This window comes from Zerene cesonia, chromosome 11 (genome assembly GCF_012273895.1).
Source record: "Zerene cesonia ecotype Mississippi chromosome 11, Zerene_cesonia_1.1, whole genome shotgun sequence".
Classification (NCBI taxonomy): Eukaryota; Metazoa; Arthropoda; class Insecta; order Lepidoptera; family Pieridae; genus Zerene; species Zerene cesonia.
The window spans coordinates 5,504,736-5,522,591 of record NC_052112.1 but is presented as its reverse complement, the minus strand read 5'-3'; the positions used below and the strand labels follow the sequence as shown (position 1 = coordinate 5,522,591).

The window sequence follows — 17,856 nt, the reverse complement described above, 5'->3', positions numbered from 1 at the left end:
TAATTAGTTAATATAATCGTTGATGCTCTTTGTTGTCTTGTAAAATTCAGTACATATTGGAAAATTGCATAGCTCGTCATATTATTAAAGGGAGGAAGTATCCCCAACAAGTAAATTACGAATGGTGTGGTACTCTCAATTGAGTGAATGTGCTTCATTTGGTGGCCCGCCTACAGACTCGACTCGGTTCACTTCTACTAAATCCGTTGATTAATCTTTACACCAACTCCAGCAGTGTATAGTCGCCTAGTATTTTTGTCGTCGTTTATCCGACAAGCTATCCGTCCTTATCCGGGTTGCGTACATTATCCCAAATGGATAATCGAATTTTAATATGGTTTTACTCACTTATATCGTTTTCTCAATGTTATAACACTAACAATAATAATTATTATTTTGAAAACCATAAATATTGTGATGACTTATCACCATATTACGGTGATATAAATTTAGACCAAATATCTGGTATTTGGTATGGTGTCGAAAAAATTCCACATACGAAGGGGGAGTACAAAATAGAGCACACAAATGAATGCTTCTTCATCGATATCAAGGAACTCTACGTGCAGGTTGGATATATCTTGTTTTATAAGTAATACCTACTAATGACTATTAAAAGCATGCTATTATTTGCATTTCATACTATCATTTGTATTAAATTTGTCTTAAAGCCGCTTATTTTGCTTATGTAAAAATTGTTTTTTATAAATATTTTTGGAGCACTAAATTTTAAGACATCAACTTAAGTATCGTACTTGCCACCGTTTTTGTTTGTTTGGTTAACGCGCTAATCTCAGCAACTATTGCTCCGATTTGAAAAATTATTTCTGTGTTAGATAGCCCATTTATTTAAGAATGCTTTAGGCTATATAACATTAGGTACGGTAATTTTTCGCGGTTAAATCCGCAGGGCACAGCTAGTTTAAGTGTGTACTAATAAATAAATGACATTTGATTATATATTTAATTCATTGGTAAATTTTGACAACCTTACTTTTCTTGTCTGTATAAATAAATAAGTTCGAAGTCAGCACTCCAGTTACAAAATGGGGTTATAAAAAAATACCTACTGAGGAAATCGTCTCATTTTTTACATCACAAATGCTAAATTGAAGTTGAACCACAAGGATGTGGGGTCGAGGTGTGCCATGAGTCAATTAACAGGTTAAAGTGGTCCCTGTTATTCTGGCGCATAAGGATGACGTTCATAAACGGATCCGTGAGACTGGAACACCTTCAATTAACCACTTGTCTCTGTGCATCAAACTTAATTACACATATAGTGCGTACGTTAATTTAATTTAATTAAAATGAATCACATTTTGTTTCTGCTGCTATCATCGTTAACTGTTGTTCGTGGTATTGATATGAAATTTTGTCCAAATTTACATCCAATAAAAGATTTTGATGAAGAAGCCGTTTTGGGTTTGTGGTACATACATGAGTATATTTATCACAGAGACAATAATATAATTACGGAATATAATCCTTACTGTCCAATTATACAAATACGAAAGTTTGAGGATTATGTTAGTGGTGGCCTTATTAACAGAGACCTAGTAAGTAGTTAGTTTCTAGTGTTTTCAATTGTATAAAAATGCTACTTGGTACATACGAGACGATATTTAAAGTAACAGTATTTCAGAAAATATATTTTAAAGAACAAAAATTAATAACCCTAGTACACATCAAGCGCTTTTCCAATCGTTATTAAACCTTGATTAATATTGCATATTAATTGCAAAACATTTATATTTTAGCCAACTCCACCTACACCGTACCCTCCGTTGACTAACTCACCATATTTAAATAGAGCATATGGATTGCCAGAGCAATACAGAATCAGACATTTTGTTTTGGAGTGGCACGAGGGCTTGTGGCAAGATGACTATCACATAAAGGTCAACACGTCTCATAAAGGGTTTTGGCCTACAGATGTTCCGAATGGATGTGAGTATGTTAATAAATTTTAATATTGAATTACCACTTCATGGTAGATATTCGTACATACCGTCCTGATAAAATTGAATTTTAAAGCAGTAGTTGTATAGAATGCTAAGCTAAAGGGCTCGAGATTACTCGATTATGTGTGGATACCAGTTGGTCTTCTAACCAAAAATATTTAACTGTGTTATAAAATTGAATTCGGTTACTGTATTCTAGTATAGTGCTTGTAAGGTATCAATATTGCGACATTCTATTATATATGTGCATTGTATAGACAGTTTCTTAAAAGAGTGCCTTATTAAATGCATAACATATTGATTAATGAGTTAGTATCTATATTAAAGTTTTTGTTATTTTTTCTAGCTGTCGATAAAATATATCGATTTTTTGGTGGCGTAATACAAGTATTGAAAGTATCTCATAACCATCTGGTGCTGAACTTCTGCATGAGGCTCCCACATTCACAGTTATATAGCGTGGTACTTTCTAGAAATGAGAATCAGCTCACACCGGAAGATCTGGCCAGCATCCATAACATCTTCTCCATTAAAAATCTCTCAACATCGTCATTGAAAAGAGTTTGCGAAAACTCTGCGATTAGTTTTAAATCCTCTTTGTATATTTTCATATTAATTTTTGTCTCAATTTGGAGGTCATTGTAAAAGATATTTGTTTAATATATATGTACCTAAAAATACTTTTTTATCAATACATAAATTGGTTTAATAATATACCTACTTTGTTTTATTTGTAAAGACTCTAAAAACGTTGAAATCGTTGATATATTCCATACACGTCAAGTCAGTGATAATGCAATACATCTTAGTCATTTTGAAAAAGCAACACGGAAAAATATAAGATATATTAGCTGTTTATCATTTAGGGGTATGAACAATAGATATTGGCCGATTCTCAGACCTATCCGATATGCACCCAAAATTTCATCAAAATCGGTCTAGCCATTTTGGTGGAGTATGGTAACTAACATTATAACACGAGAATATTTTATGTATGTATAGATTTAATGATATCAATCTTGGTAGTACTATATGATCGTAAAAGATTTGCAATGATTTTATTTTTAGTAGTTTAATTATTTATCCTAAATTTGTAAAATAGACGTGAATTCTAAATACGTTTGAAGTTTATGTTTCTCTAAAAATTATGCAATTCATCGCGTTACATTTTATGGTATTCCTAACCTTAATAAATTAGAATAATATTGAACAAACAAGATATTCATGAGCCAAAATAAGAAAAAAAATACGAAAAAAGCAATTGAATTTCCCTAAAATTTTCTCTTCAAGAATGTGTAAGAGTAATATTTCAAGTATACTAGCTATATAAATAACTCATTTGTATAAATATATTCTCTTTGAAAATGAAATCATTACACCTATATATCTACCCACGACTAAAATGGTTCTAGATTTCTGGAAGGAACGAAAACTTTATGTTGCTTTTTCATAAATTTATGTTGTAATGTTTGTGATATCGATTGTTATATCTATCGAATAGACTCATGCGTATATGCGGAATATTTTTTATTATATTATCCCATATAACACGAATGCATATGCAATCTGCACTTGCTATAATTTTCACTGATTCATGTTAGTGTTGCGCCATTTAGCTACCTGAACTAATTTGCTAATTAAACGATGCGGCCACGACCGACGCCTTGTCCCATATTCCTTTCGATATTCCAAGTGTTACCATGTTTACTCTGTTGGCTCCCTTATACGTGAGTGTAACCTTAGTTCAAGGTCTATGTGGCGATAATATTCGCTGGTCACACAGAGTTAACATGGATGACGTCTATGGGGTGTGGTACGGAGTCGGATATGCCCAACATAATCCTGACATGACTAACAAGCCTAATGAAGTAGGCTGTGTCACGTTATACATATCAGATGCAAGTGATGAAATAAATTATAAAGACAATTATATGGATTGGCTTGTAAGTTTAAATTTTATCTAGATCATCCAAATTTGCTATCAACACGATATTTATAAATTAACTCGTTGCCCCAAATTTACCAGATACCTAGAGGTAATTTCACGGATCAAAACTGGAGATCGTCAAAAAGCAATCCGTGGTCTGGAGACTCACTAGCTGGATCATGGATGGATGTACGACTGAAAAGAAGGACCAAAAGGGATTTATTTGGTCAGAGACGAATTCGTGTGTTATGGGACGAAGATGGCCACACTATGGAACAGGACTATCTATATTATCCAGAAGAACCTGGATTTTGGACTGCAGATACTATGTCGACTTACGAAAAAGAAATGAAAGCTAGAGGTGTGGGTAAGCTGCCAGTTTTTATAAGCTTTTTATTATTTTTTTTTTGCTGATTATAATAAAACTGTGGGATTCTAAGTAGAAATAAGTAGGTATCACAAGCACATCTAAATCGTATAGACAGGGAATCGAACAGATGTGTAACTTGAATATAAGCGGCATACCAAGAATGTCAGACATGCACCATCATTACGATGGGAATAACATTACATAGTTAAAATTGTTTACTTTTGTGTATAACCTCTCAAATATAAAGATTTTAAGAATACGTATATATATAGTGTAGAAACAATGAAACCACGCTACTTCTTGTTAAAATTAAATCTATTTTTTCATTGATTTTGTAGAGGTTTGGTATCCCGACGATCCACCCCGTCACCCAGATGTTATACGCCTATTAAAAGTAACACAATTCACACTTATTTTAAACCACTGCTCGGAGATTGGTGATGGTGGCATTTTCTCTTTGGTATTGAGGAGGACTCCTTCAAGAGTTGAGCGCTCGGAGTGGTACCAATACCAGCAACAGTTTTTTAATTTTGACTTACCTAATGTGTATCGGTATACAGCTGTTTGTGCGTCCTGTGTATATAATAGTTATTTAGCACTTGTATATTTATGTTTATTTTTAATTTTCGTTCAAAAGTTTTTGTAAAACACATTTTTTATGTTACCTTTCCTTCTTGTATTGTATCAGTATGTATCCACTTAATCCTAAGATTCATATCTTAGTAGTATAGATTTATTAAGTTTGTTTCTATATGATATAAATAAATTTTCTAATTACCCGATTCAATTGTTTTATTCCTGATAAGTTTTATTAAAAAAATAGGAATTATTTTGGTTCCATTAATATCAGAGATAAGTTGTTAGCACAGGTGGCCTAGCCGCTTGACTCGATTACAGATAATATACCTACTTAATAAAAAGTTGAAGCTTCCTAATCCTAAAAGAATTTTCAAAATCAGTTCAGTTGATCCAAATATTTCCCGCTACACCTCAAAACTCACCAACGTTCCTTTTGCATAATATTTGTAAAGATAAAACGATATATCGCCTTTGGAATGCAATTTGAAAATTTGGAGATTTTAAAAATAATAAGTAGTTCTCGTGGCATTTATTTCTACGTATTCAAATATAAAAAGGTAAATGAGTATAATATAAAGACGAAATGTTTAACGAATATAGCAGTAGGCTCAATTTGAGTAAATTATCCCAAAGGACCTGAATGGATGACCTATGACTCTACTTCCAAACAGGAGATGGGGTCAAAACTTTGTGAAGATAAACAGGAACTTAGCTATGAAGATAGTTACACTAATTTGTCTAATTGCAACGTTTGACCTAACGTATTTGTAGTAAATTGTTTCATGAGTATTTCTTAAAATCACATGACATCAATATATTTTATGTATATATTACTTAGAAAAATTGTTTGTTGTAAAATTCTAAAGTGCGTGTAATAATCTTTACTTATTTATAAATATCCATAGATTCAAAGAAGCCCTAGATAAATAGGTATTAATTATGTAAGTTCTAGTTTTAGTCCGCGGCTTCGATGATGCAGATTTTTACCTGGGGTGAAGATACTTCAAGTTTATGTACGTACGTACGTGCACTTAAAAAATGTAAAGTTGGTATCTATTATATTTGTATCTATTATATTTATCTTAACTTACTTAATATAATAAATGTGAAAGTTTGTAAGGATGTATGTGTGTTTGTTACTCTTTCACGCAAAAACTACTGAACCGATTGCAATGAAATTTGGTACGTAGACAGCTGGGCAACTGGAATAACACATAAGCAATTTTTTATCCCGATATTCCTACGGGATACGGACTTACGCGGGTGAAACCGCGGGGCGCAGCTAGTATATAATAAAACAAAAACCAGATAATTTTTGTTCATTAGTTTTTTTTATAAGCTATGCAATATGGAAGTTTTTTAGATAAAACAATTGTCCACCACATTAATATGATTTGGTATTTGAACGTTCTTAGAAGTATGTTAGAATGACGTCACTAACCAAATGTTAGCGATAATCAAACGAATGTGTGAAAGTCTTATTCCGTACCTAAGCCTCGCTACGATTACTATTTAAATCGATTATCGAATGTTGTGGTGTTCGCCTTCTATGTAAGGCAACAGCAGAAAGCACCATACAATTTCTTCTTCTTCACATATATTGCAATGATATCGATGTAACAAAAGTGACTTGCTACCACAAACATTATGCATTTCGTAAAATGTACTTACTAGCTTCCGTCCGTCGCTTCGTCTACGTAGTCAAAGTACGAAAATAGACAGTCCGATGTTCTTCACATATAGCTGCCGTTCCCCTGGGACCTCCAAGATATAAACTATCCTGTGTTCTTTTTCGGATCTTAAACTATATGTATAACAAATTTCATCCAAATTGATTCTGTGTTCCATGCGTGAAGAAGAGACAGACATACTGAGTTTTTATTCGCATAAATAATACTAATGGTTTAAAAAAGTATTATGGTTGGAGATTGGTAACTAGAGAAGCGAATGGGAAGGGGTGTTAGTCATTTGTTTCGGATTGTTGGTTGTAAACCTTTAGCCAGAGCCCGTACACGACAATTATTCTTAATTAGTTTATATCCCACTCTCTTAGTAGCTGGAGCAGTCACACGTCATTGCGTCGTTGCGTTGTCACGCGATCATTGATATTTTGAAATAGACTTAAAATGTTACATTTTTTTGTCCTAACCCTTTTATATAAATCGGTACACTGCGCAAGTTATCAGCGCTACGATGCAACTACCCAGAATCAATTCCCATACAAGACAAATTACCAAAGTGATATAGCACCTTTTCCAGCAGTGACCAGATACCCAAATTATAGTCCGGGGTATTCGACCAGTAGATCAAATGTATATAGCGGAGCCGGTTCAGGCAACGTATTTTTTCAATCAGGTTATACAACACCTCGATATGGTGCAGGTGCAGAATACGGAAAGACCTATGGACAGGGTAATTACGGTTACGGTGCCATAAGTCCATACGAAAGACCCTTCATGCAATATGGTAATGATTATTGTGTAAATAGAACACCTCAGAATGGTATTTGGATAGATAGTTTAACAGGCATGTGGTATGGAGTAGAATTAATCCAACATTTAGCCGGGGATGCAAGAGTTGAATATGCAAGATCCTGCATTGTGATCCATATATCTGAACCAAACGATAAGGTAAGATTATGTTTTTATGATAATTTTAGTTTTAACTATCGCAATTGAATACAAATTTTTAATAAAAAGATCTACGGTATTAAGCATGTATGAAACCATAAAGTTGTTTTTGCTTTTAAATTAATTCAATGATAGGTAATTGAAATGCCGCGAAACAAGATTGAATAATTGAAGGTGAATGCAAAATTGTTTATAAAAAGCAAAAAAAAAACTCAATTATAAATTTAATACTAAACGACTGATTATTACATTTTTTGATACATTATACATACATTGATTATTAATACAATTAGGTAAGTAATATGATATAAGTACCTACATGAATAACAAACAATAACAATTAACAAACGAATGCTCTCCGAACTATTATTAGTCTATGGCTATACCTACATAAAATAAAACAAACCATTTCTGTACATGAACCATTTTAAAAGAGTATTTTCTATCCCATATGGATGTTTTATAGACCACAAAACAATAGTTATTATTTAGTAGTACTGGCTGATACCGACATAAAAATTATTAAAATATATATTATTTTATTTTTCGCCAATTAGCTTCTAGTCAGTTATTTTCAAAAAATTTATTTAACCTTTTTAGTGCAAATAAATATTAATTACAAAAAATTCCAAACAAAGCAGAGTAATATTTGCCATACCAATTGCCCAGATTATATTAAATGTTTGATGCTATATGTAGTTGTACTAGTATATTTTTGTTATCAATCTATTATTGCCTCATTTTAAACGAAGAGTTTAAAACGGTTTGTTGAAGACAATCGATCTAGACGTTATTGGATGTAATTGCATGAAAATTCGAGCCTGGGCTTTTCAGTATTGAAAAGGTTACTCGCCGGAGGCCAACCCTGGGTGCAGCAGTTATGTCCTGGGGGATTATACAACAAGCTTTTATGGTTAATTCCATTTAAAAAAAATTGTGTCCTTTTTCTACCACGATGACGAATTCCATTTTCTACCTTCTGACTCCATCATCATATCAGTATGAAACTGTAATACTAGATTATTGCGCTTAACTACAGATGCAAAACTTTAGCTTAATCGGAAACCGGGAAGTGGATCAAAAATCAAAAATTATTTCTAAGATTTCACTGTATATTAGTTGATACTTCCTCGATTTCCCTGAGTTTCCATTAACAGATTGTGACTAGATGACTTCGAACTAAATTAAAATTATTAAATCAGTTCACAATTGGCGAAAATATCGTCTTACATATTCAAAAATAAAATACGTATTACAGACGAACATAGAACTTTTGATTTTTGGCAGTCGGCTTAAAATGAAATGGACAACACTTTTTTTTTCTAAAGATTGTCGAAAATGTCGTAAAAAATGTAATTACTGCAAAATCCAAGCAGTGTTAAATTTTGTAGTCCACGCTAGTAAAGCCGAGGGCAGAAGCTAGTTGTAAATAAATGAAATGTGAATAATATGCATACCTAAAGGAACATTGCAATAAAATACTACATTAATGTTCAATGGAGGGAATAAAACCCGTTATCTTTATGATATAAAAGTTTTGTTGTTTATTTTGTAGATACCTCTATATATCTGATCTGTAATTGTCCTATCGATATAGAGATATTGTAAATAGACTACTTTTGTCGTTATTAATTTCTTTAATTTACGTCATATATTAGTTTTATGAATACTACTTAGTTTTATCAAACAAAGTTTACAGACATAAGAAAGAATACAAATGTAAAGTTTTATTTAACACACACTTAATTACATATTTTTCTTAATTTTTATGTTGCCATTTTTATGTGGACAATAAATTAATCTCTGCGTGAAGAAAGTTTTATTTGATCACAAATATTTAAGATTTTTAAAGAATAATAAAACAAAATACACTTAAAAAATTTATATTTAAATTATTACAATTAAGAAGGTCTGAAAATTATGAATTAATTAATTACAAATAATTATTAAATACAAATAATTATTGCTCATTCAACTTTATCAAGCACAATATTTAAACGATAGGTCTACCTGTGTCATAAGTCACAATCATCTTTATTTTTAAAGATTCGTGGGACTTCTAAATGTGTTTAAGGTCTAGGGTTAAATAAGATAACATCAATCGACATGAGTCAGGAGCGCGCACGCTTTGCTCTTCGACTGTCAGTCGTTTTCGATTTGTTAACGTGCAATACATACATACGGTTTCGTCCAGATGCCAAAAAAAGTGCTTAAATATTCCTAAATATTGTAATTAACAGTAAGGTATATAAAAATGTCTATTTGACTGGTTAACAAATGAACGATATAATGGAGTTCCAAGGTTGGATTATTTTAAGATTGCCTTGGATGCTGCTTCTGTTTTCTCTAGCAATTGGACATGAAACTTCAAATTCTACAGACGATAAAGATGTCTGTTTTAGAGAACATAAATATGATAATTTGGACGTTAGAACAGTTTTGGGAAAGTGGAGTGTAATAGAACTCTATATGCACCTCAGCAAGGAAGGTGTTACAACGTACAGAAGTTGTCCAACTGTTACAATTTGGGAAGAGGATGATTTCCCAAGGTCGACGTTTGGGGTACGTCTTTAAAATGAGTCTTAACTACAATATTTTTGTGAGATAGTCACATCACAGTCTGCAAATAACTTACAAATATTTTTTTTCAAATCGCCATATTGTTTAGTCTCTATTGAATATAAATTGGTCTATTGCTAATAAATTTTAACTATTAAAAAATATATTTATAAGAATACTGTATTGTACATAACAGGAAGCATAAGTAGGGATTGTCTATATACAAAAACGATTGTCTACTAAACAAATCTGAAACGTACATTTTATATTTACAAACGTAATGCAGCTGCCATGACCGAAGATTACCCGTGTAACATCACTGCATACGCATAGCGTTAATAACCTTGTAAATATTTAAAGATATTATCTCATATATTCTTATTTGAACACGATATACAAATTCAATTAACAAGTACCTATCACATCAGTCATCGTTACTATATTATGATAATAATTCAATTGAAAAAATTTAAGTTCTTTTGGTTAATTTCCATAAAAATCTTTTCTGAAAATAATAACGGGAAATTATTCAAATTTATTCAAATTTATTAAATAAACTTATTGTTTTATTATACTTATCAAAAGGAATAAAAAACATAGAAACAATCACCGCATACGTTTATAACACTACTCTACCGTCTACGTTATGTACCGTCGTAAATTTTTGAGTAAACCTTATTTTGAAACGTAATATTTTTTAAAATTTTTAGCTTAATACAACTATGTATAGATTTTAGTATAGTGTAATATATAAATAATATAATAACATAAGTTATATACATTTATAATATAATGTAACATAAATATATAATATTTTCTCTCATCATCTAATTTTATAATCGGTTACAATGGGGAACTCCCCGTGTAGCAGGGGTTTAGATTATAATGCGTACTATCCGGCGATATCAACTTATTTATCACTTCCTTCTCGTATTGCGAATATAATTTATGATGGGTAATATTAAAAGCAACAGTTTATGTTGTTATCAACCTTTTTCTTTTGTATACAATTATGAACTGCAAAAAATCGTGTTTAGAAGGGATATACAAAAGCTTCGCTTTTGTATCGGAGCCGATATTAAAGTATTACCTACTATAAGTCTAGGTATACATTATTATTATACCGAATGTTCAAAATTTTTAAGTAGGTCCATAATTTTAAAGGTTTTATGATCTAATTGTCATTGTTAATAGTCCAATTTGAAGAGGACGCGTTGGCTTAATTAGGGTTAGTAAACATTTTCACTAACCTCAGTCCTCCGAGCTCATCTACGTGTCTCATCTGACTCATGTCCGAAAGGTCAATATATATGACCCATTTAATCTTCGGCTCTCCAAAGATAATATAATAAATGAGATAGTAAGATGAATAAGCAATTAATACAAAATTCTAAAATAACCGTATTATTATTTTAAATTATTTTCTTTAAGGATCCGATCCAGTATTAAATACGTGACATATAAAGTTGTATATATAGATTTATGTAAATTACATTATGTAAAATAAATTATTCATCGAAACCTCAAAGAAACAAGATACCTTCATTTAAGGTTGAATTGAGCTGGATTTGATTTAGATAATTATAATAACGTATCGTACAGTTCAATTTAATGTAACCTACCCGCCTATATTTTTTTTTATTTGAGTTCACGACCCAATTGCGGCCGCCTCTTTTTGTTACAAAATATTTTCTTTTCATTAATTTCATGGTATCTATTATCAAACATCACGGACAATAGATACAGAAGTCATGCAATTAAAATTTACGTAATTTATAAGGATCAAAAGCAATCGCGGACGATTCAATTGAAGCAATAAAACTCAGTGCAAGTAGCACACAATGTTGGTATAGATCACTGATTGTGAAGTATTGTAACTTCATTGTTGATTTAAAAATTAGAAACCAGTCGTTCACTTATGACATTAAAAAAAAGAAACTATCTGGGAGTAAAAAAAATAAAACCTTTCAGTATTGAGCTACATTATTTCTGCGTAACAGATTACCTATGCTTATAAAATGTACATCATTTTGTTTAGCACAGAACGCTAATATTTATTTAAAAACTAGCTGACGCGGCGAATATCGGAATGCCAAAGGATATTATGACATTTTTTTCAATGCATCAAAAACAAAATTATCAAAAGCAGCTCACCCATTCTAGAGTTTTAGCGAAACGAACAGCTATTGATTTTTCTATATATAGATGGCAAAAGAAAACTTATTTTGATAAGAGCACCTTAACAATTATCTTTTTTATTTAGAACTTGGTGTATTTTTTTCTATTCAATTATGGATGTTTTGTATAATTTTCAGCCCTCTACAGATAACCAACTATACCACGTGCAGGCGCTGAACGCGAAATTCCGGCAGGATTATAGAAATTTAAGATTATTGTGGGATGAGGCCGGACAATCAATAGAATATGCTCTTTACTTCCGAAACGACTCTGCTGGCTACTGGCAAGCATTTGACGTGCAAAATGGTAATGAATACTTGGAAAATAATTACAACATATTTCATTTTGGACTCCTCTTATATTTAAATAATATTTATACTTAAATAATTACTGAATTATATATTTTCACGATACTTGGAATGAACATAAAATATTTATGAAAAGACGACTCTAAATTATATAATCAATTGTAATCCCTTTGAAAGTATATTGCTTTTCAACAGTTCTCTGTCTCTTGTAGTTCTATTTGAAATGCACAAATTAACAAATATTTAATATATATTTATAGGTACGCTAGCTGCTCGTCCCTCGTATCAACAGTTTACAGGGACTGTGCAGGTTCTCAAAGCTGTGAATGACCACCTGGTACTAAACTTCTGTCAAGAAGGTACTACAAATGTACCAGCACAGCTGTACTCTGTGCTTTTCTCAAGGGAGCCAGGTCAAATGGCTCGGTGGGAAATCGATTCCGTTCATTCCATGTTGCAGAATAAGAAACTGTCAGTAGCATCAAGGCGAATGGTCTGCGGCAATGGTGCTGAAAAACAAATGTATAGTGTTATATTTTCTATGCTTTCTGTTTTCTTTGCTGTTATAGCATCTTTCTAAAGCATTATTTAATTGAATTTGAAATAACCTAGAGTGTATGTAACGATTGTACATGGCATATTTTTTAAAGTGAAATTTTAATTTCGAACATGACTGCCAGTATCTATGTGTTATATTCCGTCCATGTGGCAATTTATAAATAATAATAGTTATATTTTAATTTTGTATTAAATATATAAAAAATCAGTGAGGTATGACGATTTCACCAAAGAGACTTGTGTAGATAGATGCATTTTGAATGATGCTCTTATTTTAGATAATAAACGATGTGTAAGTAATTTAATAAAATAATGAGAAAAGTAACATAGATCATAGTATGGAATAAATTATATAGATTAACAAATTAACGTAATAAGTTCTTTTTATTTATTGATATTCGATGCCATATTATATAGGTACATTAATGTCGAAATAAATGTAATGAAAATAAAATTAAATCATTTGTTTTATTTTAATAATTCACATATTTCTCCCAGCATTTTACTTATTCTTATTTCACTGCTTATACATATTTAGTTTTGACAATAATAGTTATAAATATATAAAGGATGTTTGAAGTCTAGGAATTATGGTGAGACAGGGAGGTTTAATTAGTATAAACTAACGCTCATGTGTAGAAATAGAATTCTATTTAATGAGTATTATTTTCTGTTACCTACCAGAGCTTTAATTTATTTTTGTTGTCAAGCGCCATAATCAATTGGTAACGAAATGGTTAACATGCAATTGAAATATTTAAGCGTTATCGTATGGTATCCCTAGGGCGAGTGAAATTAATTAACGAGAATAATGTTTATGGCAAGTAAATATATTAAGGTAATGTAGATAATAGAAAAGCTTAACAATTATCGGCAGTGAAGCCAAAAAAGAATTAGCTGATAAATAAAAATAAACTCCGTGTCGCTGTTTAGGGCGTAAATAAGATTATGTGATTTTTATAGAATAATTGAATGCTTTGAAAAGCAACCGGTACTTTTCCGGCTTCTTTAGTTATTTTACTAGTAAATCTAATTACGGAGTTGGACAGTGGACTCCCTCGAAGCGAAATTTTGTGAGCAAAGTCTTCGCCCACGTAAGTCCTTTGTGAGAATAGATACCTCCAAGTATAGCTAGGTTATATTTAACAATTCTTCGTAATATTTGTTCACAGAGCATTCTATTTATAGTAGCAGTAAATTGTGTAGATATAACGATTCAGTTATTTTTAAAGTATAATACATTGATTGTAACATAAGTATTTAAAATACAATTGTATTTGACAGTTATATGGCAATTACTTTTATTATATTGATTGAAAAAACAATTTGAAGAGTCTTCAAGCAAATATACCTTATTGCGTGGAATTCTAGGCGGTTGGCACAGAACTGCGCACCACGCAGCGTAGCGCGTAAATACGTGATGTAAATACAATGTATTAAATTTCGTGTGTTCGCTTTCTGTGTGTTAGATTGTGCGTGTTTTTTTTTTTATACAAACGAAGATACTTACAAGCACCGTTTACGCATAACAACGCATTCACGCGCTGATCTGCGTGATGCGGGGCACTGTGCTAACCGCCTTAGACATTTAATTTAATGTACATATTAGGAAGGGTGAGTAAAAGGATGCTGGCTATTATAGATATAAATATAATACAAATAATTATGTTGTAATCAATAAAATAAAACACCAATTTAAATGGATAATATATAATGTAGATATAACGCATGTTTTTGATTAATTTTACTTTTATAATCTTAAATTTTGTTATAAATCTTATTAACTAAAGTAGCATTACATATTCTCGTAACAAAATTAACCATTGTTTAATTTTCTCTTTATTTACAACTTCCTGGTACCAATTTAACTATTTCATGAGGATCTGAGTAAATAATATTATCGTCACCATCGAAGGTAATTCCGAAAATATGTTTAATTTCGGCAATCATATCTAAAGTATGATTAGCTTTGTTGGCTATATAAATACCATTTTTACCACAAAAATGAGCTTTACCTTCATTATTTACCTCTATAGCGCGAAATACTTTGGGTCCTTTAAAGTGAATTCGTTCATCTGTACCATTCTTTATCAAAAATAATCCTGTTTTATTAGTAATAAAAATATCGTTATGTCCATCTATGACAAATTGATAAATTTCTTCATGTATGTGTTTTTGATGTTCAACCTTATTTTTTGGTAACAATTTATATAAATGCTGCAATGGATAAGTAATGAAATAAAGGGCGTGTTTATAAAACATATCCCATACGTTATGGTTCTTTAGTACTTCATGAATAGTAGCATTTTTTTCTTTGAGGTGTTCTTTTTTAATTCCTTCGCTGCCTCCGTAATAAATGACTCCATCCATATTGTCAATTGCAATTGCGAATCCATTTTTTACGTCATGTACAACTTTGGGTATCATTTCTCCCCTTTCAATATAAGCAATTTCGAATGAATCTTCATTATCGAGTCCAACGTTGTGGCTGAAAAACGTGCGATGTTGGTGTTTGTCAAAAGCAAGTTGATACGGACGGTTTAGACCCATGCTCAGAACATGCTTCCTATGTGGTTTATTATAAACATTCACTTCCTCACAATTTGTTGGTTCTTCATTTGAGTATGCCGTCGAAAATATAACAAAAATACACAATATCGCTAGCATCATATTGAACACCAGTTACTGCAAATGTATGTCATGAAATGAATACATGGGGCATATTGGCGGTAACTACGCACATAATGATTCATGAACATAAATTAGAGCACCGATCAATTAATTGGGATCGATAAACAGGGTCTGCTATGGTATCAAATGATACCTACCTATCTAATTGTTGGATGTCTATTCACACAGTCTGAACGATTGAAAATTTTTTATACATAGGTCCTAGCTCCCAGTTATATGGAAATGAAATTCAGAATTAAAAATATAAAAAGATAAAAATTTTTATTATTTTTTAAATGTATTCTAAATAATGTTTAACGGATAAGAATTCCGATTCCGAAAATTTTTGTGTAAATATCCTTACTAGTGCTACGTTTATACATATACCATTTGCGAAAAATGGGTAGGTATGTGGCATTCGTAGGCTATTTGTAAAATTGCAAAAAGCGTTTTTGTTGGAGTGAATTACCCGAGTATTGCCACAGTGGAAGAATTGATTAAATATATTGAAAGTAACGTTTGTAAAGTGACCTATTCCCTACATCGTCGTGTGCTCATAAACCTACTAGGATTCTCATTTCCGACTAACTGAACTTGCAAACTGCACAAATAAGTACATTTCTTTAGAGTATCTAACGTTGTTCAGTATTTTTGATAAATAAAAAAAAATTTCACTGAACTAAGTAAATAATATGTAATTTTCCGACATTTTTCTATTTGTTATTTTAAATTACTTTATATTAGACATGTTTGAAATAAAAAAAATACGTTAAAGACGCAACCCTTACGCTACCATTTTCTTACCCCACATTAGCAGGATCAGTACCAGGTTTGCATAGTCATATAGGAATTCAATACTCCGATGAGAAGAGGACAGGGATATCGACAGAGCTGCCGTACAAACGCAATAGGGAGGGTGCCCCCCGGTGATCCACCCTCACCCTCACCCTCACTTCAACCATATTTAAATCACCACCCTCTTTTTAAATAACTATACATAATAGGTATATTTTACGTATTGCACTGTGTCCTCATTAAAAATCAAAGATATTGTAGAAGCAGAAATTTAACAAGTAAATACTTAGAGGAATGATGACGTTTAGATTATAGAACGTTGGATAATAATTGATAACTATTTAGAACGAACGCATTTTAGAACATATTTTATAAAAAAAGGGTTTATATTATCAACTTTTAACTTATTGAAATCTTAATTAATTAATTTTTTTTTATTCTAGGAAATATATGAAGCATATAACGAGATAGTATGGGGCTATAGCACATTCACTGTAGTGCCCACACAGTCCAAAATGTTCTAAGTGGTATGAAAAAGCAACTACTTTAGCTTCATGCTACCCTTGTAGAAATGTCCTTTACGATTCGTAGCTTCACTCGTAGCGGAACCGTAGCGAATAAGTTAGTTAGTTACATGAGCATAGAAAATCAATAAATTTTCATGAAAAAATATAAGTAGAACCTTAAACTATTTTGATAAACTCTGAAAACGGTAAGAAGGCATTTCTATAACGACTCTCTATATCTGGGATAATGTTGCCATGGAAATGTCGGGAAAACGTCCGTGGAGGTCGTTTTCACTAGGAGAGCATAAAATTGCCGGATGCTGATACGAAAGATTCAAAAGCGATACATCGTACAACTATTGTTGATACCTACCATCGTACAAGTCTGTTATACGACATATCGCTTTGAATTATTATTTGTTTGAAACACGCTTACCTACACCCTAAAGATATAAAGCTTTTGTAACAACATATTATGCATCTCAATTAAATGTGTAACTCTTCAAGACGAATTTATTTATATTTAAAGTATAACTTACAGGCTTAAAAAACAATTTCGTAATTTGACATTTCAAATCAGTAGGAAATGTTTCGTGATTTTGCTTATAGGCTTCGATTTCAATCGAAAAGAGAGTATCTATTTGATCACCAGCGTCCATGAACAATAATTGCAGAGCTAGGTCTCTATATCCTTAACAAATATGTTACTTATGTACAAAATTGCCGAAATGTAAAGTTATTTATATTATACAGGTCCGTGGGCCCTAGCTGTTCTATAAAATTAGATGTTTTAGATTACAACCCTTTAAGCT

At 31.6% G+C, this 17,856-nt stretch overlaps 4 protein-coding genes across 7 annotated transcripts; 3 read left to right on the top strand and 1 right to left on the bottom strand.

Annotated features, from left to right (window-relative positions):
• The first annotated feature begins 159 nt into the window (after positions 1–159).
• Positions 160–2,670, top strand: LOC119830193. Of its 2 annotated transcripts, none has more exons than XM_038353104.1 (3): positions 160–569; positions 1,761–1,950; positions 2,311–2,669. In XM_038353104.1, exons 1-3 carry the CDS (start codon positions 315–317, stop codon positions 2,607–2,609), a joined length of 744 nt encoding a protein of 247 aa, XP_038209032.1. In that variant the 5' UTR covers positions 160–314; the 3' UTR covers positions 2,610–2,669. The 2 variants fall into 2 exon arrangements, with proteins under 2 accessions (XP_038209032.1, XP_038209033.1); XM_038353105.1 differs by lacking the exon at positions 160–569 and adding an exon at positions 1,203–1,559 and having other exon boundaries at positions 2,311–2,670.
• Positions 2,671–3,641: 971 nt separating this feature from the next.
• On the top strand, positions 3,642–5,035 carry LOC119830248. 2 transcript variants are annotated; one of them, XM_038353190.1, is made up of 3 exons: positions 3,642–3,907; positions 3,991–4,258; positions 4,600–5,035. In XM_038353190.1, the coding sequence occupies exons 1-3, from the start codon at positions 3,665–3,667 to the stop codon at positions 4,905–4,907; spliced, it is 819 nt and encodes a 272-aa protein (XP_038209118.1). In that variant the 5' UTR covers positions 3,642–3,664; the 3' UTR covers positions 4,908–5,035. The 2 variants fall into 2 exon arrangements, with proteins under 2 accessions (XP_038209118.1, XP_038209119.1); XM_038353191.1 differs by having other exon boundaries at positions 3,991–4,254; positions 4,600–4,711.
• Positions 5,036–6,908: 1,873 nt separating this feature from the next.
• Positions 6,909–13,494, top strand: LOC119830159. 2 transcript variants are annotated; one of them, XM_038353062.1, is made up of 3 exons: positions 6,909–7,470; positions 12,345–12,513; positions 12,776–13,494. In XM_038353062.1, the coding sequence occupies exons 1-3, from the start codon at positions 6,967–6,969 to the stop codon at positions 13,093–13,095; spliced, it is 993 nt and encodes a 330-aa protein (XP_038208990.1). In that variant the 5' UTR covers positions 6,909–6,966; the 3' UTR covers positions 13,096–13,494. The 2 variants fall into 2 exon arrangements, with proteins under 2 accessions (XP_038208990.1, XP_038208991.1); XM_038353063.1 differs by lacking the exon at positions 6,909–7,470 and adding an exon at positions 9,600–10,032 and having other exon boundaries at positions 12,776–13,490.
• Positions 13,495–14,797: 1,303 nt separating this feature from the next.
• On the bottom strand, positions 14,798–15,796 carry LOC119830243 (ommochrome-binding protein-like). Its single transcript, XM_038353180.1, has one exon. It carries the CDS (start codon positions 15,741–15,743, stop codon positions 14,913–14,915), a length of 831 nt encoding a protein of 276 aa, XP_038209108.1. The 5' UTR covers positions 15,744–15,796; the 3' UTR covers positions 14,798–14,912.
• Positions 15,797–17,856: the final 2,060 nt, after the last annotated feature.

Excerpts from the sequence above, each read along its gene's own strand:
- LOC119830248 (XM_038353190.1), top strand. The coding sequence starts at position 3,665 with ATGTTTACTCTGTTGGCTCCCTTATACGTGAGTGTAACCTTAGTTCAA. Across the intron at positions 3,908-3,990 it reads ACAATTATATGGATTGGCTT|ATACCTAGAGGTAATTTCAC; the intron begins GTAAGTTTAAAT and ends CAAATTTACCAG. Across the intron at positions 4,259-4,599 it reads AATGAAAGCTAGAGGTGTGG|AGGTTTGGTATCCCGACGAT; the intron begins GTAAGCTGCCAG and ends TTGATTTTGTAG.
- LOC119830243 (XM_038353180.1), bottom strand. The coding sequence starts at position 15,743 with ATGATGCTAGCGATATTGTGTATTTTTGTTATATTTTCGACGGCATAC.
- LOC119830159 (XM_038353062.1), top strand. The coding sequence starts at position 6,967 with ATGTTACATTTTTTTGTCCTAACCCTTTTATATAAATCGGTACACTGC. Across the intron at positions 7,471-12,344 it reads TATCTGAACCAAACGATAAG|CCCTCTACAGATAACCAACT; the intron begins GTAAGATTATGT and ends TATAATTTTCAG. Across the intron at positions 12,514-12,775 it reads AGCATTTGACGTGCAAAATG|GTACGCTAGCTGCTCGTCCC; the intron begins GTAATGAATACT and ends ATATATTTATAG.
- LOC119830193 (XM_038353104.1), top strand. The coding sequence starts at position 315 with ATGGATAATCGAATTTTAATATGGTTTTACTCACTTATATCGTTTTCT. Across the intron at positions 570-1,760 it reads TCAAGGAACTCTACGTGCAG|CCAACTCCACCTACACCGTA; the intron begins GTTGGATATATC and ends TTTATATTTTAG. Across the intron at positions 1,951-2,310 it reads TACAGATGTTCCGAATGGAT|CTGTCGATAAAATATATCGA; the intron begins GTGAGTATGTTA and ends TATTTTTTCTAG.